The following is an 18,501-nucleotide window of genomic DNA, read 5'->3' on the forward strand; positions in this document are numbered from 1 at the left end:
ATTACTGCCACCTAGAGGCTCGGTATGCTTGTAAATGCGTTTGAAAGCAACACACTTTTGCATTTTGGTGTCGATGTGTTTTTTGGATGTGTATTCCTACAAAAGGGGGGCGATATTGGGTGCTTAAAAAAGCCCGGCTACATGTAGACAAGGCCTAAGGCACGCAGAGACTTATCAGTTACCTTCCCAGCATAGTGGATAACGCAGAAGTCAGCGTCATCCTTGACTTTTTTGGGTTTCTGGAACTTGGGGTGAGTTCCCTGCTCCTGAACCACCTTCTCCACAAAGGTCTTGTCTGTGGCCTTGGGGAACCAGCACTCCTCATCCAGCAAAGACAAGATGCCAGGAGGTCCAGACTGCAATCAAGAGGGGAACAGGTGGTGTGTGTGTGTGCGTCAGTCTCGCAATTGGACAAATGCGAATAAATGACTGGAATGTCCGGTCCACATATAAGGTCATGTGACCAACTGGGAAAAAAGGTTGGCGGACTTGTTAATATCTCAAATTTCTTGGCCTCTTAATATGTTTGAGAACATTTCAATATACTTCCAAAACCTTTGACTGGTACTGTATAGAAAGACAACACATTCACACCGGGAGATGATTTAGTAATTCAAAGTAAATACTGTGTGTTGAGGAAATTAACTATGTAAAAACAAGTATTATAGTAGTAGTTCATAACAAACCAAGTCAGATTGAATAAGTAAGGAAAGTAATGTTAACTCATTCACTGCCATTGACGTATTTCTCTTTTCACAGTCCAGCCATTCAATCCCAGGAATTTATTGATATTTTTTTCAAAGGTTAATGTGAAAGAGGGTCTGAAAATGTCTGGCAGTGAGTGAGTTAAGTAACAAGGTAATAGTAAAGTTTAGTTCCTTATTCAACATACCGCAAGTGAAAATAAGAATAGCAAATGAACCCAACGACGCAAAACGAAAGTTAGCCATCAAATTCCTCGAGTTACTAAAGTTAAACTTCACGAGGAAATGACATTTTGCCAGTCACAAAAGTTAATTGTGTAACGTAGAAAAAAAGGGAACGCTAAACAAAGTAAGCATATCAAGTGATTTACGCGAGCGACTTTTCCTAATGAGCCTTTGAGACAAACGCGTCATCCGTCTGCATGCCGCACGTGGCAGCTCACATGTTTCTCAATGAGGTCGATGCAGGGCTGCAGGTCGAGGCCGAAGTCGATGAAGCTCCAGTCGATGCCTTCCCTCTGGTACTCCTCCTGCTCCAGGATGAACATGGTGTGGTTGAAGAGCTGCTGCAGCTTCTCGTTTGTGTAGTTGATGCACAGCTGCTCGAAGGAGTTCAGCTGCAAGGAGAAAACGGTTGCGTGACAAAAATCAGCGTTTCAACTCATGAAATGTACAACGGCCGTGAAGGCAGGGGAACCTCACCTCAAAGATCTCAAAGCCGGCAATGTCCAAGATGCCGATGAAGGAGGCCCCTTGCCGCTTGGTCTTGTCCAGAGCTTTGTTGATCCTCAAGACCAACCAGCGGAACATCCTCTCGTACGACGCCTTGGCCAGGGCCTCCACAGCAAATTCCGCCTGCTCCTGTGTCTGAGCCTTCTGGACGTAGTCGCGGCCCACCTAGAGAGAGGGGGGGGGGCGGATAGGCACTTCGAGATCAGGAAACGTCTGGACATTTTCATACATTAACGCGTCAGCATGTAAAATCGGCCACCTTGATACGAGGTGACAAGATGGCCCGCGTGAAGTCCGTCACATTGACGGCCAGCAGGTGAGACACTTTCTGTGCGGCTGTGCGGGGAACAAGGATGGATATGTGAATCATATTTAAGGACGGGTACACGCAAGAGCGATTTTCAAAAAGTGTACCGGTGTCGTCCGGCATGGATGCCTGGTCAGAGTGACGCTCTTTCTTGAAGGTCATGTTCCCCAACTGCAGCACAGCGGCCACCACCTTCAACAGGCCTGAGGAGGACATGCGCGGACGGGGAATGTCTTAAAGCGCCTTCAAAGGTAAATGTCGGCCTTTCCCAGCATACTGTGCTGTGTTATCTCGTCACACAGCGATATAAGCCAACTAGGGCTGCACAATCCATCGAAAACATCGATATCGGCTCAATGCAATGTGCATATCGCCGAGACACGCAATCGTTTCTGATGATCTGAATTCGGCCAGTCAGATGCAAACTTAACTCATTCACTGCCATTGATAAATTTGTCTTTTCACAATCCAGCCATTTAATCCCAGGAAAATAAATAAATAAAAATGAATAAATAAAAATGAATATATAAAAATGAATATATATATATATATATATATTTTTTTTTTTTTTTTTTTTTTTTTTTTACAAACATTACAGCGTAGGCAGTGAATGAATTAAATGTGCATCTCCACCCACTATTTGATTATCTAGGGTAATACAATTAATTAGCCAAGAATACATTGAGCTTGCTTATTTTGCGGCATGATTTATTTTCCTCTCTCATTAGATAATAAAAATGTTAATGTCTTTAGGAACTTCTTAAATATCACAATAATATCGATATATTCGAACAACCATATCGCATGTTTTTCCCCAATATTGTGCAGCTCTAATGCCAACTTTAGGGGCCACTGACAATACATGCTGCAAGAGCGTTTGAGCCAAGAACCAGAAAGACAAAACTCCTTTGCTTCCTCTGGTCCACGTTAAGTGTGGTACACACCATGTCACCCGCCAGCCAGCACCAAGACGACTTGGCACCCTTTAGAGACCGACTGATTACAAGTTTGAAGACGCCTGTGATGCGAGTTAGAGGACACACTTGGGTTGACCACATCCCTTATGATGGATGGATATTTGATGGGGTTTTTTTTTTTACAACTCTTCATCACCTCAATTAAAAAGCAATGTCTAATTTATATTGGTCAATTTTCATTAAATTAGTATTACTTTTGTCACATTAAATTTAATGTGGGGTTTTCTTTCATCAAGAGAAGGGTACCAACAAACATGTTGTGTACTTTTAAAACATACCAATTCTTTCCTCTTCTGGGACGCCCATGATCTGGAAGGCATCCATGGTCTCCGAGAACATGTCCTTGTCCTGCTGGCCCGGAATTGTCACGTTGCCATTAGACAGGAAGCGGTACTTGCTGTAGTCTTCCAGACACAACTCGGCTGCACGGAGAGAATCGAGTTGCTCAAGTGCAGAAACCCATGATCATGTGCTCCATTTTACATGTGATTATAGCAGACATATTGGGTGGGTGGGGTGGGGGTTGGCGAATGAGTGCTCACAGCGCAGCTTGTCGCCTGCTCCGGTCAGCATGTAGTAGAAAATGTGGAAGCTTCGCTCTTCTTTGGCTTGTCTGATGGCCCGAGACTTCTCCAGCAGGTCTGGTAACACTTCGGTCAAGGATGGAGCAACACGGAACGCAGCCAAACACTCCCGAACATTCACAGAGTGGTCCAAATAGTCATTCATTATTTGAAATTAAATGCCATGCACAGGAACATCCAAATTAAGAGTATTTTTTCCCCTTTACTTATGCATAGTGTTAAAGTTCAAACTGAAAATTGTTAATGATTAGAAATAAAACCTCTAGTTTTGATATACACATAGGCCTAATACACTACTGTACACTTAGTAGAAGTATATTTTATGTGGTACTTGGTATAAAATGTTGAGAACTATTGTTTTCCAGTACAGTAGCCTCTATGACAGATGTTGCCTGTGACAGTTTGGCTCAAGAAGTGATTATTTCAATTCAGCAATTTACAATAGGAAATGTGTGTAAATGAGCATTGAGGAAAAATGTGGACGAGGGCAGTTTGGGGCAAGAGGATGCAAGTTTCAATGTTGGCTCCAACGATGTATCCATTCACATCAAAGTTGATCCTGATGAATTTTCCCTACAAGCAAACAAACAATTAAAAACAAACAAACGTTGCGCTGGGGAAAAAGCCCACATTAATTTCAGGGAAGATGTACGTCAGCCAAGCTTACAAATCTAGAAGAGTTGTCATTCTTGACTGTCTTGGCGTTACCAAAGGCCTCCAGAATGGGGTTGGCCTGCAGAAGTTGCTTCTCCAGCTCCCCCTGACACAAAGGACACATCATCGCAACTAGCACGATAAAGTCAAACTAGGCCTTGCCACACAATGACATTTACACTCCCTTGTTCCTGCCGCAAAGCAAAAATCACAGAAAAACATTCCATCCATGCAGGCGTACAGGTTAGACAGGCACGGCACCAGGATTTTGCCTCTCCCGGGGCTAAGGGGGTGGCTTCACCGATATTGGGGGGGGGGGTGGGGGTGATCATGACTCTACTTACTTGAGAGGTTCTCATTTTTTCCGTAAAAGTATTCGTACGTAAGCGTGGAACTGCCAATGTAGAGTAAACATTTTTGACTGGCAAACTCCTTCAAAAGTACATTCCAACGTGTTGCTAAATTGCCGGCTAAATGCTAAAATCAGCATGTTCCCATATTGCCATAGGGTAGTGACTTGAACTTGTGCAAGTACAAAAAACAAAACAAAAAAAATGCCATGCTTTAAAGCGGAAGTCAACCCAAACTTATTTTTTTTCAGGAATATATTCCCAGCAGGCGCACTGCGTTTGTGGAATATAAGTTAGGCAGCAAAATGCACTCGTTTTTAGCCATCTCCGGGGGCGGCCATTTTGTCTTCTGTCGACTGAAAATGACATCACAACTGCTCACAACGACCAATCGCGGCTGACCTGTTTCTGAATCTTGGTCGTTGTGAGCAGTTGTGATGTCATTTTCAGTCGACAGAAGACAAAATGGCCGCCCCCGGAGATGCCTAAAAACGAGTGGATTAACTCTTATTCCACAAACGCTATATTTACCAGAATGCCTTGTTTCAACTAGTGGGCCTGCATAGAACATATTCTTGAAAAAAAATACGCTTGGGTTGACTTCCACTTTAAGCATTTGGCCAACAAGTTCGAAAATGTGCTTGGTAAACAATTTTTACGGTTTTATGATGTTCACAGCGCGTGATTTCCATTTGGCATTTTCCCCATTTGCACAAGCATAAGTCAAGACCGCATGGTATTATGGGAAAAAATAACTATATATTTTTTTGCATTTAGTCTACATTTCATCAATACGTTTGAACGTGTACTAACTAACCCGACACGCAAGTAACTGATAGACTCACCCCGCCCCTCACTGCCCTCAAACACACATGGGGTAAAGCTGCAGCACAAACAGGAACAGAAATTGTATTGGGACAGAATGGCTACTTGTGAACATTTGAATGTTTTTAAAAACTAACTGGTGGCACTGAAAGGGGGCTAGACAGATTTCCAACAGGGCTGTAGCACCCCCTAGCCCCGGCGTAGCGCCGTGTACGAGATTAGATAACGTGCAACCACCAAGCCTCCCAATCCCCCCCCCGAGGGAGGAAATGCAACATGACATTGTGACACACATGCTGTAACAAGAAAATATGGCTGCTGGCAGGGGCGAGGCAGGCTCACCTCACATGGGTTTCAACTAATAGTTGACTAAAAGTCTACAGGCTTTTTCATCTCTCGACCCAATGTGTATACATTGAAAACAAAAAATACTTTATACATAAATAGCTATAGTTTTTTTTTTCCATATACAATGCACAAGTCTTACTAAATAGCTTCAGCTTGCATGTAAACACTTTGACAAGGTGGCATATTATCTTACAAATATACCGTGTGTACATTTTGAATTTTTTTTTAGAATAAATTCTACGAAGTTACATTTGATTCTGAATGCTGCAAGCACGTTAAATCCCCACTCCACCCCTTTTAGAAAACACTTAGCATTCATGCGCACCCCCCGCAGTTAAAAATGAATACATTTTTAAAAAATCCTAACTTGTAGTATTACTACGGCCTTGACGCAAGTCTGGCCTCTGGTATAAAAAGTTACCACTGCATCTTTCCCAACCAGCTTATAAAGCACCTTCTCATTTTCACCAGGCCATTTTTCTTCTTTTGTGCAAACAAGACGGTTGACATTTGTTAATTAAGCAGCCTTGAAGCAGTTAGTCAATTAAGTAAAGAATATCGTAGAGCTGGAAGTTTTACACTGGAGCATCTTCAATCACGTGCTCGCTAAGAAAACAGTTGTTGAATGTCAGACAAGCTAGTAAGTGAATGAATCCATTTCCTTGCCAAAAGCCAAAGACAACAGAAGGCTCCAAGTTGAAAGGCTAAATAGACGGCATGCATATGGAGAACGATTAACTCACATGTGACAGAACTGTGCTGCCCTGGAGAGACAAAGGTAAAAGGATACTACTTTAAAAATGATTAGAGACCAAAAATAAATAAATTTAAAAAAACAGCACACACTCGAGAGGCAGGCATGCCAAGGCCTGAAAGAGGAATGTGCTCAGGTAGATTGAACGATTAAAACAAACAAAACAGGAAAAAGTACAACAGGGCAAAAAAAATAAATTAAAAAAACAAGATGGAGACATTGGAGTTATTCGACAGATTAATGCCGACCTGATCCTTCTTGGACTTGAAAGATGAGGCGACGTAGGCCAGATACTGAATGACCTTCTTGGTGTTCTCGGTTTTTCCTGCTCCCGACTCGCCACTGGAAACGTTAGCGCGGAGTTACACAGAGAAAACATTCACTTAATGCTGTAACATTTTCATTGGCAAGACCCATTTTTGAAAAAAAAAAAAAAAAAAAAAAAAGAAAAGAAGAATCTCTTCGGAAATAAGTGCATTTGAAGCTCCAGGAGATAAGTGACTTACGTGCAAAGGATGGACTGATCCTCTCGATCTGGGGTCAAAGACAAAGATGAAAGAAATGACATAAAACCTCAAAAGAAGTGTGAAATGTGTACAATCGCTAATCTACACTACCTGAACAAAAAAGGACAGGCTTAATACTTAGCACGTGTACGTATGCGTACCCTGCATCATGCTCCTGTAGGCCGTGTCGGTGATGGCGTAAATGTGAGGCGGCATCTCGTGCCTCTTCTTGCCCTTGTACATGTTGATGATTTCCTCCGAGTAGATGGGTAAGTATTTGTAAGGGTTGACCACCACGCAGAAGAGGCCGGAGTAGGTCTAATATAGTGGAGAAGTGCAAAAAGTCAGCATTCAATGCACTATTGCGCCGCTATGGAAAAAGTGGCCAAACCCACGTAGATGAGTCCGGAGTAGTAGCGTTCTTTGAGGTTGTGCAGCACAGAGGCTTCGTTGAGGCAGGTGAGCTCGGCCATGTCCTCCACCTTGTTGAACTTGGGCGGGTTCATCTTCTGGATGTCATCCTTGTTGATCTTCACCTGAAAGTTTGAAGCGTGTCAGAGAAGCTTGCCAAGTGGCTCACACACACACACACACACACTCAATTCTCAACGTTTACCTTTTTGCCCGAGTCGCTGAGCTCCACCACGCACTCCTCGCCCAGCTCCTCCTTGACCGAGCCGGCCTCGAAGCCCAGCCTTTCCGAGGGCACCCACACCTGCTTCTTGGTGGACCAGTCGGCCTGAGCCAGCGGGTCGCTCATGCCGCTGCGGTCCCCGTACAGGTACTTGTCTGCGTCACTCATGGTAGCTGTAAGGCAACAGGTTTCACACTCAAAAAAGTTTTGATCATCCATTACGTGAATGAAAGTTGTTCAAAAAAAAAAAAAAAAACAAAAAAAAAAAACAATCCGGTCCCAATAATAAGATCAAAGTTTGCAGATACGTTTTCATTGATATAAGCTGAATGGCCACAACATTAGCTAAACCTACACAATCCAATGATTGAAAAGTTCCACTGCAGTGTTCACTTCAGATTATGTAATGTAAAAATAAATTGGACATTTTTCATGAGTAAAAAAAAAAAAAAAAAAAAAAAAAAAAAAAAAAAAAAAAAAAAAAAAAAGGAAAATTCGAAACCACTCAGTATGACAATGCAGGGCAATTCTATGTAAACAACCACATAACCAAAACTCTGCTGCAATTCACAGTAAAAGCAGAAATAATAAAATGCTGACATGTCAACGGGCGGTAAGACCTAGTAAGATAAAAATTGAGCATTTTTTTTATTTATTTCTCAGGGTATTAGATCTTTCCCACCATTCAGGCATCATTTCCAATGAGAAATGATGAAATGTTAACATGCTAACAGCTACCGTCGGAATGGTTTGAATCGGTTGTGAAATGCGGAAACAGGAGGTAAATTGATCAAATATCTTCATTCATTTGCAAATTTTGAATACCTGGAATTGTGGGATACGAAAAATTGTTACTTTCCCGAACGAGTTGAGCAGTTTCAAGTTGAACTGTCTGAATCAGTTAAGTTGTGAAATAAGAATGAATTCAATTGGTCAAATTTCTCCATTCACTACAATGGAACTAATGCTCATCGAGAATGGTAAATTCTGAGAAAAGTGGGAATTCCGGGTATGCGAAAATTAGTTGACCACATGTTCTGAATGACCTGAATATTTTGACTTTAGAATAGGATCGAAATCGGTTGAGGATGCTTTTCCATCCAAGTTGTTGGCACTGGAGCATGAATTTGACTGTTTATAGATATAGGAATGTAAATGACCAAATATACCCAATTAAACACATACTACATACATACATGCTTTGGTTGTAGCCCTCAGCCCAAAAAGCTAGGTTTAGCTAGCTCTGATGTACAGCAACACTTAATTCAACTGGGGAGGCGAGTGCATGTTTACAGAATGTAGATCAAATAAATCGACTTCTGGATCACCTCGCCAAACAGATTTTCGCAGAAATCATCCTGGGAGTCTTTTTTGCGTAATCACACTGACAAACTATGACGGGAAGCAACAAGTGAGCCGTAATCCGATGACTCTCGTTGCCTTTGAGGGGTTGCCAAATATGTGGTGAAGATGTCATCACCGGACTGTCTCATTTTCAACATGTTCTGTTTACCGTGGGCCGTGAGGACCTCTGATGTTTGGATTGGATTTGAAACCATTTCAACTTCAATTATTTCTCACACCAATGTAAAGAAATAAGTAAAAATATCCTGCAAAGGGAATTCAGAGATTTCTTTTTAAATACATTATATATGTTTGAATAAAACTTGACCGAAAGAGCATTTATGAGCAGACAGCCAAAGCAAATGTCTTCCACCTCCCCGAACTATCAAAGATGGAAATATGCCCCTTTCTCACAAGCTCCCTGAATTCCGCAAATTAGCAGCTCCGCCCCCATCTTCTCCATTGCTCATTACCCCCTTCCAGTTGTTGCCCTGGCAGCGCCACTGGCAGAAAAGAAAAAAAAAAAAAAAATTCCAGGTCCCGATGGAGGTGGATAGAGTGGCTTTGTAGTCAGGAATGCCGGGAAAGAACAGGCCCGGGCAAGGAGAGAAATGTCATTACTCTCTCCTGGGCCACACCCAACCTTTATCAGGCAAGCAACCATATTTGGAAGTGTTCAAAGTGGACACCGAGGGCCTCAAAAAAAAAAAACATTTTCTATACTTTGCTCATCCTCATGGCTGAACTATTCCATCAGACCGAGCGACAGGATGTGTACGCCCTGGACTGGTTGTAAGCCAATCGCAGGCTGCACAGAGACAAACGACAATTGACACTCACACTAATGGACTGTTTCACGTCTTAAATTGCAAGTTTTCGGAAAGCAGGAGGACAACGGAACACAAAAAGAGCACTCAGACATTCATGGGAAGTACACGCAAACTCGAATGTACACACGGAGGCCGGAGCTGAGATTCGAACCCAGAGCTGCGAGCTGGACGAATTTCCAATGAGATGCTGGCTGTCCCCAAAAATGTTGACATCATTTCAAGGGCCACTACTTTTGGCATTGTTGAAATCACCTTTTTGAAAGAAATAAAATAAAAATTATGTATCAAAACAAATTGAAATTGGATATTTTTATCAAAATAAATTAATGTTCAACACAAAATGCTCACTGTCATTGAGCTAGATTTAGGAGCTTTTAAAATAAATCTTTTTTGGGCCACCCTGCAAAGTGCATTTTCCGGAATACTGGTGGTTGGTCATCACCTCCCTCAAAAGAGATATCACCACCTCCCCACCAACGAAAAAAATGAAAATCAATCCAGATATAGATTGAAATTCTATAGATGCTATTGTTAACACGGTATTAAAATATCGTTTAAAGAACAGGTGTCAAAGTCAAGGCCCGGGGAAAGATCTGGGCCGCCACATCTTTTTATATGGCCGTCGAAAGCGCGTGTACGTAATAAGAGGCGATGATAAATTCATTTGGGTTCACAGTCAAAGACCCTCCGAGGGAAACCATAACTATGATCTAGCCCCAAAAATGAGTTTGCCACCGCTGATTTATAACTACCGCGATATTGATGCTAATCACGTTAGCTCATCTTTGGCATTTCCTATTTTGCGCAGTAAGCTAGCATACTTTCCAAGATTGGTTTGGGTTATTACAACATGTGCAATTCTTGTTTTTAGATTTAGTTTTACAGTAAACTGACTGGTGTTTGCAATAAACGGCTACTCTATGTGCTACTACCGTTTGTAAATCAGCTATGCAAATGCATGTTTTGATTAAGAAATGCACTTTTTCCCTTTCTAATCATTGCCCAAACAAAAAGTCCAAAGAGGATGTTCCTTAATGCCTACAAATATTGGGTGTGCGGGGAGAAAAAGTTGTGTGCACGTGTGTCTGGTAGCAAGGGATAAACGGATCAGGTCAGCGGTCATCTGTCTCCCACCTAAGTTCATTATGTGCTCAGACATGAACAATCAGTGGAGGAGGAGGAGGCGGAGGCCATGCTTTCTGCAAATCATGCCTCACAAAGTCCAGGAATTCGTCAGAAACGAGTCGAGGTCAGCATCCCGCGTAAACAATGAGGGGCAGAGAGCATCGGGTCGGAAAACAAACAGCGTTTGATTGCACACGTTGACGCCGCGCGACGCCTTGAGGAACACAAACACAATAGCTGCTCTGGTGACGAATCAAACCTTAACGTGCAACTACCTCCGCTTTGATGGCTCCAAAATCCCCAACAGCTCGTTAACCTCCACTCAATTCTTCTTGGCGGGTGCTCAAGCCCGGCTTTGCAGCCTGCTCGTGTGACAACTTCTAGGGTCCAACATTTTGGAATCCTTTACAGCGTGTAGATTTAGGGATTGATATGCTCAGTCAGGAGGCTTTATCTGTAACCCTTGCACTGTCGAAATGTCAACAAAACATATCGTTATTGTGCAAGTTCACTAGTATGTTTTTTTGTTTGTTTTTTTAATGATAATCATTACTTTAGGGATAAATCTCTCCATGGAGGTGTGTCGAGTTCCATTTTAGCTTCACGTGTAGCCAAATTTGGTTCCTCTTCCAAATTCCGACTCGATGGAGGTGTGTTGAGTCCGATTTTGATTTCAGATATGTCGCCAAATCTTTCAACTAAATTGATAAACGATAATCGCAATATCTTAAAATTACACAGTGGCATTGTAAAAAATAAAATTAACGTTATACTAAAACAGGCGAGTAATCTATGGATGTGTGTTGAGTCCAATTTAAACTCCTCTTAAGTACTGTAACCAAATATGGTTCCTTTCCTGATGAACCGAATTTAAAATGCATCGATTTGTTTTCCAAAAACGTTCGGCATTGACTTGGACAATTATTCTACTAGGCTTACGATGTAAATTTTTAACATATTAAGGAGGTGTTTGGAGTTAAATTTGAACTCCACTTGAGTATTGTGACCAAATGTTCCTTTTACCTAATTAATTTTAAATGCAGTCGAAATAGGGAGTTGGCCAGCCCATGAAAAGCAAAAATCTGCATATAACTGACTGCTATTGATTGCATCTGGAATTTTTTTTTTTTTTTTTTTTTTAACAAACCCTAACCATTCTTCAAATAAACGCTGATAAATATTCAATATTACTAGGGGGAAGATAGAGGAAAGACAAAAAAACATACTAAAGAATATTGAGAGAAAAAAAAATTGGAGGGGAAAAAAAATCTGCAACTAGGCAAATTCACAAATGCCAAACTGCTACTATGCGAGGGTTGACTGTACACCCTTTTAACTTAAAAGAAGGGTGTAATCGGTCTAATCAGTCTATGGTGGTGTGCTGAGCTCAAGTTTATCTTAACAAATATGATAAATCTCCTTTAAAAAAATATTTTTTGAACAGAGACAACACACATACACTAAAAACAGGGTCATTTAAGATAGCATCATTTTCATTAGGGATGTCTGAACTGGGAGCCATATGTGGCCCATAGCTGGTTCTAAAAATAAAATCAAGTATCAGAACATTACAAAAGTAGGATCAGGGCCACATTTTCTTTACATAATTTAACTCCTCAGCATATTTTCACATTTAAATTGGTTGTTGCATGTTTAATAAACAAAAAGTAAAACATAACCAATTGCCTCACCCATAAACTGTTGTTGATATTCTCCTCCATCCGAGGTATATTTTCCAGTGTGAACACGTGTATCCTCAGGGTACACGCACGCGCGCGCACGCGTGTAATTGCAACTGATTAGGTCAATGCACCTTTTAAAAAACACATGCTAAAAATCCATCTTTGCAGTCAGCAAAATCAGGAACAAAAAGGCTCAACATAGACAACACACTTCAAAGTGTGAACATACCTGAGATGCAAATATACATGCTACATATGCTACAGAATGTCGGCCTGTTGTCTTTGACAGTCGCTGTGTTGCATACCGATGACTTTAGTGGTAAATAAATAGGCCTCCCTGCCTGCCAGCCTGATAACATCAAAGGGACAGTCTCACTTCTTTCCTTTTAGTGACATCACAAAAACATATGCTCGTCCTTTCAATTGTCTTTCTGTATTTCAAGTTTTTTCCAAAAGAGAGATGCTATATAATGTGTCAAATAGTGATGCTAATTTACCTTTAGCATTGTAATGCAAACTTTTAAGCATTTCATGGGGAGGCAACTGCGCATGAGCCGAAATTGAACTAGTCTCTTGATTAATAACACCTGCATCGCAATTTTTATATACATATATATTTAACCTCATGTATTCGTGACTTTTCGTTTCAACGTTAAGGCTGTTTACGAAGATAACAGAATATACATATAAAAAATAAATAACACAAAAAACAAGCGGCCATACCTGCTTTTTGAGCCACAGGAGGAGGCACTGGAAGTGAGAGCGGCTCGGCGTCTCTTTCGTGTCTGTGTTCGAGGCAGCAAAAGTCGGGTTGATTACGGATGTGTCTCCGCTGGAAGGGTGGACCCTCTTCTCCTCTCGGCTGTGCGGAGGACAGACGCTCTGCTGCCTCTCAGCTGCAACACTTTTATTTTTTTTCCCAGCAGGTGAGTTAAAAGCGACGCCCTCTTTTTTCACTTGTGTGACATTAAGGAGCTGCTCGTAAAATTAGAATGTAGTGTCGCAATCGCTCAAAAACACATTGAAAGTTGTCTTTTTTTATTTGATGTTTTTAACAAACATTGAAAAATGGTTTACAGATCTGTTTACGTGTTTTTTTAATGTGTCTTTAAAAATATCAGAGATTGTTTGTTCAACTAGTTTTATTTAGTTTTATTTTCGCAGGGGACTTGAACGCCTCGGCCCTGCTTTTCACTCCCTTCTTTAAGGAAATGTGTTGCGTTTAAGCTTATCGTAAAACCCGAAAGAACATCTGTTTAAAAACACACGTAAGTGTTTATATACAAATACCAAATGTGCAACTATTGGTATATAATTTATTACACGTGTCTCAAAATATATCTATGATTTCTTAGCTGCAAAATGTTGGGTTTTTTTTGTCGTTTTTAGTCCCTTTTCCACTGCCACCACCTCCGCTTTAGGGAGTTGCGTTCAAGAGCTGCTGTAAAAACCCCAAATTATTTCTAAGGGGTTAAGGGGCACAAAAAACACGGTGTTTTTTGTTTTGTTTTTTAACTACATCGCCATTGTAATCCAGTCAACAAAGGCACAGTTACATTTCTATGTAATGTGCTTAAACTGTAAGTTATTGTATATATTCTACAACATCAAACAGGCTTCATTTTCTCCGATGGGAAGGGGTAGGACTGTATTAAAAATGAAAAATCTATGCAAGGATCCAACACATGTACACTATAAGTGTTTCTGCGTTGTGAGTGTTTTCGGAACGGCATCTTAGCACATCTACCTCACAGCTCTGAAGGTCAGGGTTTGAACGTTGGCCTTGCTGTGGCGCGTTTGCATGTTCTCTTCGTTGCTTGTTTCCCGTTACTGCACATACTCATACATTACAAAAACAAGCGGGTTTAACAAAGACCCTACATGGTGTGAATGTGAATGCTGTTTGTCTAAAACCAAATTGATGGGGGGTTTTTTTTGTAGGTTTTTCCAAAATTGCATGTCGGGCCGCAGGTGGCCCACGGGCTGTAGATTTCCTGTCCCTGATCAAGGAAGGCAAGGGGGTGTTTTTGTGTTGGAATGCAGAGACTCGTCCGTACCTGCAACTAGAGCGGGGTAGGTGCAACTATATACACAAGTGGGTTAGAGGGGAACACACATTTAAGAGGTTGACAGAGCAAAATGCATTGAAATTAGCGCACATTTGCTGACAGACGAGAAACAGTTTAAATGTGTATAACTGTAATGTCTAAAATATATAAAAATGATTCATTTTCATGTTTTAATTGATCATCATGAATCAATCATCCAATTCTTAATAGAATGACCTTGAAAAAAAGCTTCAAGTGGTTTATTTCTTTTATTTACGACAAATACAATTATTAAACAAAACAAATTAAAAAACGGTTGAATATAAGTAAAATTTCTTAATTCACTATTCTATTTGATCATTTACAATGAATGAATTAAGAAATAGCGGCACAGTGATCGACTGGCTAGCATGTCCGCCTCACAGTGCAGAGGTTGCGGGTTCGATCCCGGGCTACGGCCTTCCTGCGTGACGTTTGCATGTCCTTCCCCGCGCCTGCATCGGTTTTCTCCGTATACTCTGCTTTCCTCCCACATTCCAAAAAACATGCTTTGGTAGGTTAATTGAACACTTTAAATTGTCCCAAGGTGTGACTGTGAGTGTGAAAGGTTGTTCGTCTTCGTGTACCCTATTGCTCGAAGGCAACCGGGATAAGCTCCGCCACACCCACGACCCTCGTGAGGATAAGCGGTTCAGATAATGGATGGAATTAAGAAATTAATTCATAAAACATATTTCATATTTTTGTTTTATTAGTTAAAATAGATACGTTTATGAAACAAAGTGAAAATGATGGGTATGGGATTTAGATGTCACTCCATATGCACTACGTACTGTACGGTATGTCAAACCAGGTGAAGCGTCTACCTGCACTCTACCAATGAGCTTCGGTCTTAATTCCCGAACCATATATGGTCAGACCTGCTTTAAAATGGGGAAGAGGAGAAGAAGAGGTAACAGAAGGCGAGGTCTATTGTTCTTATTTTTTTTTTTCTGCTGCTGCTTGGGTGTAAAATCTTTTCAAAGCCTGTCATTAACTGCGCACCAACCAAAGAAGGTGGAAGTGCAGCGCATAGGCGGCGGCGTGTTGCAACACGACAGGAAGACGCCAAACACACATTTTTATGCACATAGTGTGTGTGTGTGTGTGTGTGCATGTAACAGCTGTACAAGAAACATTTTACCATGGCGTTAAACGCAAGGCAACGCAAAAATATTTCTTTCAAGAATATGTTCTATGCAAGCCCACTAGTTGAAACGGGGCATTCTGATAAATATTGCGTAAGAGGGATAAATGTTAATCCACTCGTTTTTAGCCATCCCTGGGGGCGGCCATTTTTTCTTCTGTCGACTGAAAATGACATCATTGCTCAGGTAATGACCAATCACGGCTCAGATTCAGAAAACAGGTCAGCCGTGATTGGTTGTTGTGAGCAGTTGTAATGTCATTTTTAGTCGACAGAAGAGAAAATGGCCGCCCCCGGAGATGGCTAAAAATTAGTGCATTTTGCATCTTAATTTATATTCCACAAACGCAAAATGAATCAGAATGCCGTGTTTCAACTCGTGGGCCTGCTGGGAACACATTCTTGAAAGAAATATGTTTGGGTTGACTTCCGCTTTAAGTGTAAAAAGGAGTTAAAACACTGATTAACCGAGACCAAAGGGGCAAGTCGGCAAAATGTCATGTCGCCTGTTTGACACGAAATTTCAGGGGTGCAGACGAGAGTGAAACTGAAAATACTGAATCAATCTCAGCTTGCTAGAATCAATTTGATATTGATACTTGATACAGAGATGATCGATATTTAGAAGGTTCTGCCCAGCACTAGTTGAAAGCACATAGTCGTTGCCATGCATTGCTTACACTAACAACATGGCTGCTAAAAGTGCAGCGTAAATGTAAGCTAGTTTACAAAAGCAGTCAGTGTTGGGCAATTTAGCGATATTTCAGACCCCTCTAGCAACAACTTAAAAAAAACCCTCCTCTTAATCCACTTTGGAAAATGTTGACCCTGCAGGGAATAATAGTAATATTTATAGTTAATTTAGTTATGATATATAAACAAATGTCAATACTATAAACAACTTCTACATTCAACCTAGATTTTTTTTTTAAATTAAGAAATTACTACAAAAGTAACTAACAAATGTATGGTAACCAACATCAGGGGAAAAGACTAAAGTAAAACATTTGATCAAACTCTTGATCATGTAAATGTTCAGTGGGCCGAATTACGGGACGCAGCGGACCTGTGTGTTGTCCACGGGTCATATTTTGACCACCCGTGCTGGAGTGTCACGAGATTCACGGCCGACTCGCACAGTTAAACTTAAATACGGCATCTTAAGGGCGATTTTTTTTTTTAACTCTCAGTTTAAATGAACACGCAAGTGCCATTTGCATGTCGACGCGTCAGACGGAGTCTGTCAGTCTGTCAGCTGTCATCCTGTTGGTTCATTTCACGCAGCCGCAGGGCAACAGTTTTCTTCTTGTTGCGCCACCTCGCACAATGACTTCCTGCTTTGCAGCACAATGGCACGCGGGTGCAGTGTTAAGACAAAAAGAAGTATGCAGTCAATCTGGGTTTTGTATTGCACATTAAAGCGTATGGAGCGATGCAATGCAGCACACCTTAAAAACAAAACTAAACAAAAAAAAGCAAGTAATATAATCAGCGTTATGTAAGCTTCCATGGGTGAGGAGCATGTTTAGTCATGTCCTGCGGGTAACTGGAATGTTACAGTGAACAAGGGGAAAGTACGTTTGTCGCATGAATAGGATGACAGGTGACTTTTAGGTGACAAGTGGGGTACACACATTTATAGACAAACACACACTCACACCTACAGACAATTTAATTAAACTCAGAAACATGTTTTATAGGAGTTCCACATAGGAAGGTCGGAGCCAAGATTCGAATCCAGAAGCGTGAGTGCCGGACACAGCAGGTAAGGTTGTAAGAATATCACCTCATCAACAAGCAGCATCAGAACTGGCACCCCACAAGGATGTGTCCTCTGTCTACTGGTCTTCTCTCGCTTCACAAATTGCACTTCAATGTGCCCAACTATCAACTCCTGAAGTTTGCCGATGACACCTTATCAGCTCCATCAATGACATTGATGAGTATATATCGAAAGGAAGTTCGAACGGTCAACACAACCTCGAGCTGAATGCACTATATGATCATGAACCTTAGGAAAGATCCTTCACCACAGCTGCTCCTCATACTGTCTAGGACTGCCCTATGTCAACTGTAGCTTAATTCATCACTAACGGTATTTCCATAACTTATTGGTCAGCTATTACCACACTACTGGGCAAGTGCTTGAGGACTCTCTGCATTATTGTCGTATAGGAATAGCTGCGCTACTGGTACCCTTACATCCTCAATCACACTCTGTCTGTATATGTAAATGTAAGTTTTGTTTTGTGGCTTGTTTTCTGTAGTACTCAAGTGGCGCCAACTCGGTGGCAAATTCCTTTTGTGTTACTTGGCCAATTAAAAGGAACCTGATTCTGGTTGTAGAATTACTGTTCAGAACCACCTTTATGCGCCGCGGAAATCAAAACAGCATCATTATTCTCATGAAATATTTGCTTTACTTTATGTTTGAAAAGTGCCCCCTCTTGTGGACAAACTAGATATTACAACGTTCCTGCCTCCAGTTTAGAACAAGATTTCTCAATACGTACAATGGTGCCCTGAGATACCCGTGTACAATACTGTGGACTGGTACACGGGAATGACATTTTGAAGTCACAAACAGCACTGCAAAGTAAGAGGGCACATATTTTAGGCCTACAAATGGTTTTCATAACACTTGCAATACAGTGATTTTTTTTATTCCTGACTTAGCATAGGTACAAATCTTAAATCAAGACCCCAGAACTGTGAGTAAACATACAATGTTTACCCAAAAAAAAGTCCTGACAGATAAAAGAAAATAGCATTTTGTATTTTTCTATGACATATACACAAAACATTTGTTCAGGCAGGGCAGGCGGGGGGTGGTGAGGGCCCAAAACATTTTTTTTACACAAATATATGTATATGTATATATATATATTAATTAAAAATAAAAAACTACAAC

General features: G+C 41.1%; 1 protein-coding gene and 1 long non-coding RNA gene across 5 annotated transcripts in view; one reads left to right on the forward strand and one right to left on the reverse strand.

Moving 5' to 3' along the window:
• Positions 1-13,273, reverse strand: part of LOC147146233 (myosin-9-like) — a 25,959-nt gene extending 12,686 nt beyond the window's left edge. Inside the window, exons 1-16 of one of the 4 annotated variants that reach the window (XM_086034762.1) lie at positions 13,080-13,273; positions 7,358-7,548; positions 7,137-7,277; positions 6,903-7,059; positions 6,742-6,769; positions 6,484-6,577; positions 6,225-6,245; positions 3,972-4,064; positions 3,817-3,877; positions 3,263-3,364; positions 2,999-3,142; positions 1,851-1,946; positions 1,696-1,772; positions 1,407-1,601; positions 1,148-1,321; positions 183-356 (exon numbers count right to left, since the gene is read on the reverse strand). In XM_086034762.1, the coding sequence (XP_085890888.1) occupies positions 183-356; positions 1,148-1,321; positions 1,407-1,601; positions 1,696-1,772; positions 1,851-1,946; positions 2,999-3,142; positions 3,263-3,364; positions 3,817-3,877; positions 3,972-4,064; positions 6,225-6,245; positions 6,484-6,577; positions 6,742-6,769; positions 6,903-7,059; positions 7,137-7,277; positions 7,358-7,543 (1,743 nt within the window). In that variant the 5' untranslated portion in view covers positions 7,544-7,548; positions 13,080-13,273. Of the gene's footprint in view, positions 1-182; positions 357-1,147; positions 1,322-1,406; positions 1,602-1,695; positions 1,773-1,850; positions 1,947-2,998; positions 3,143-3,262; positions 3,365-3,816; positions 3,878-3,971; positions 4,065-6,224; positions 6,246-6,483; positions 6,578-6,741; positions 6,770-6,902; positions 7,060-7,136; positions 7,278-7,357; positions 7,549-10,949; positions 11,104-12,365; positions 12,579-13,079 lie in introns of those variants that run through there. The other 3 variants (XM_086034761.1, XM_086034763.1, XM_086034764.1) reach the window with 3 other exon arrangements.
• Positions 12,818-18,289, forward strand: LOC147146234 (uncharacterized). Its single transcript, XR_015087326.1, has 3 exons — positions 12,818-13,282; positions 14,298-14,429; positions 17,291-18,289. It is a non-coding gene; the product is annotated as an uncharacterized LOC147146234 (long non-coding RNA).
• Positions 18,290-18,501: the final 212 nt, after the last annotated feature.

This window comes from Filicampus tigris, chromosome 6, assembly GCF_054856515.1.
Source record: "Filicampus tigris isolate MCC_2025a chromosome 6, RoL_Ftig_1.0, whole genome shotgun sequence".
Lineage (NCBI taxonomy): Eukaryota > Metazoa > Chordata > Actinopteri > Syngnathiformes > Syngnathidae > Filicampus > Filicampus tigris.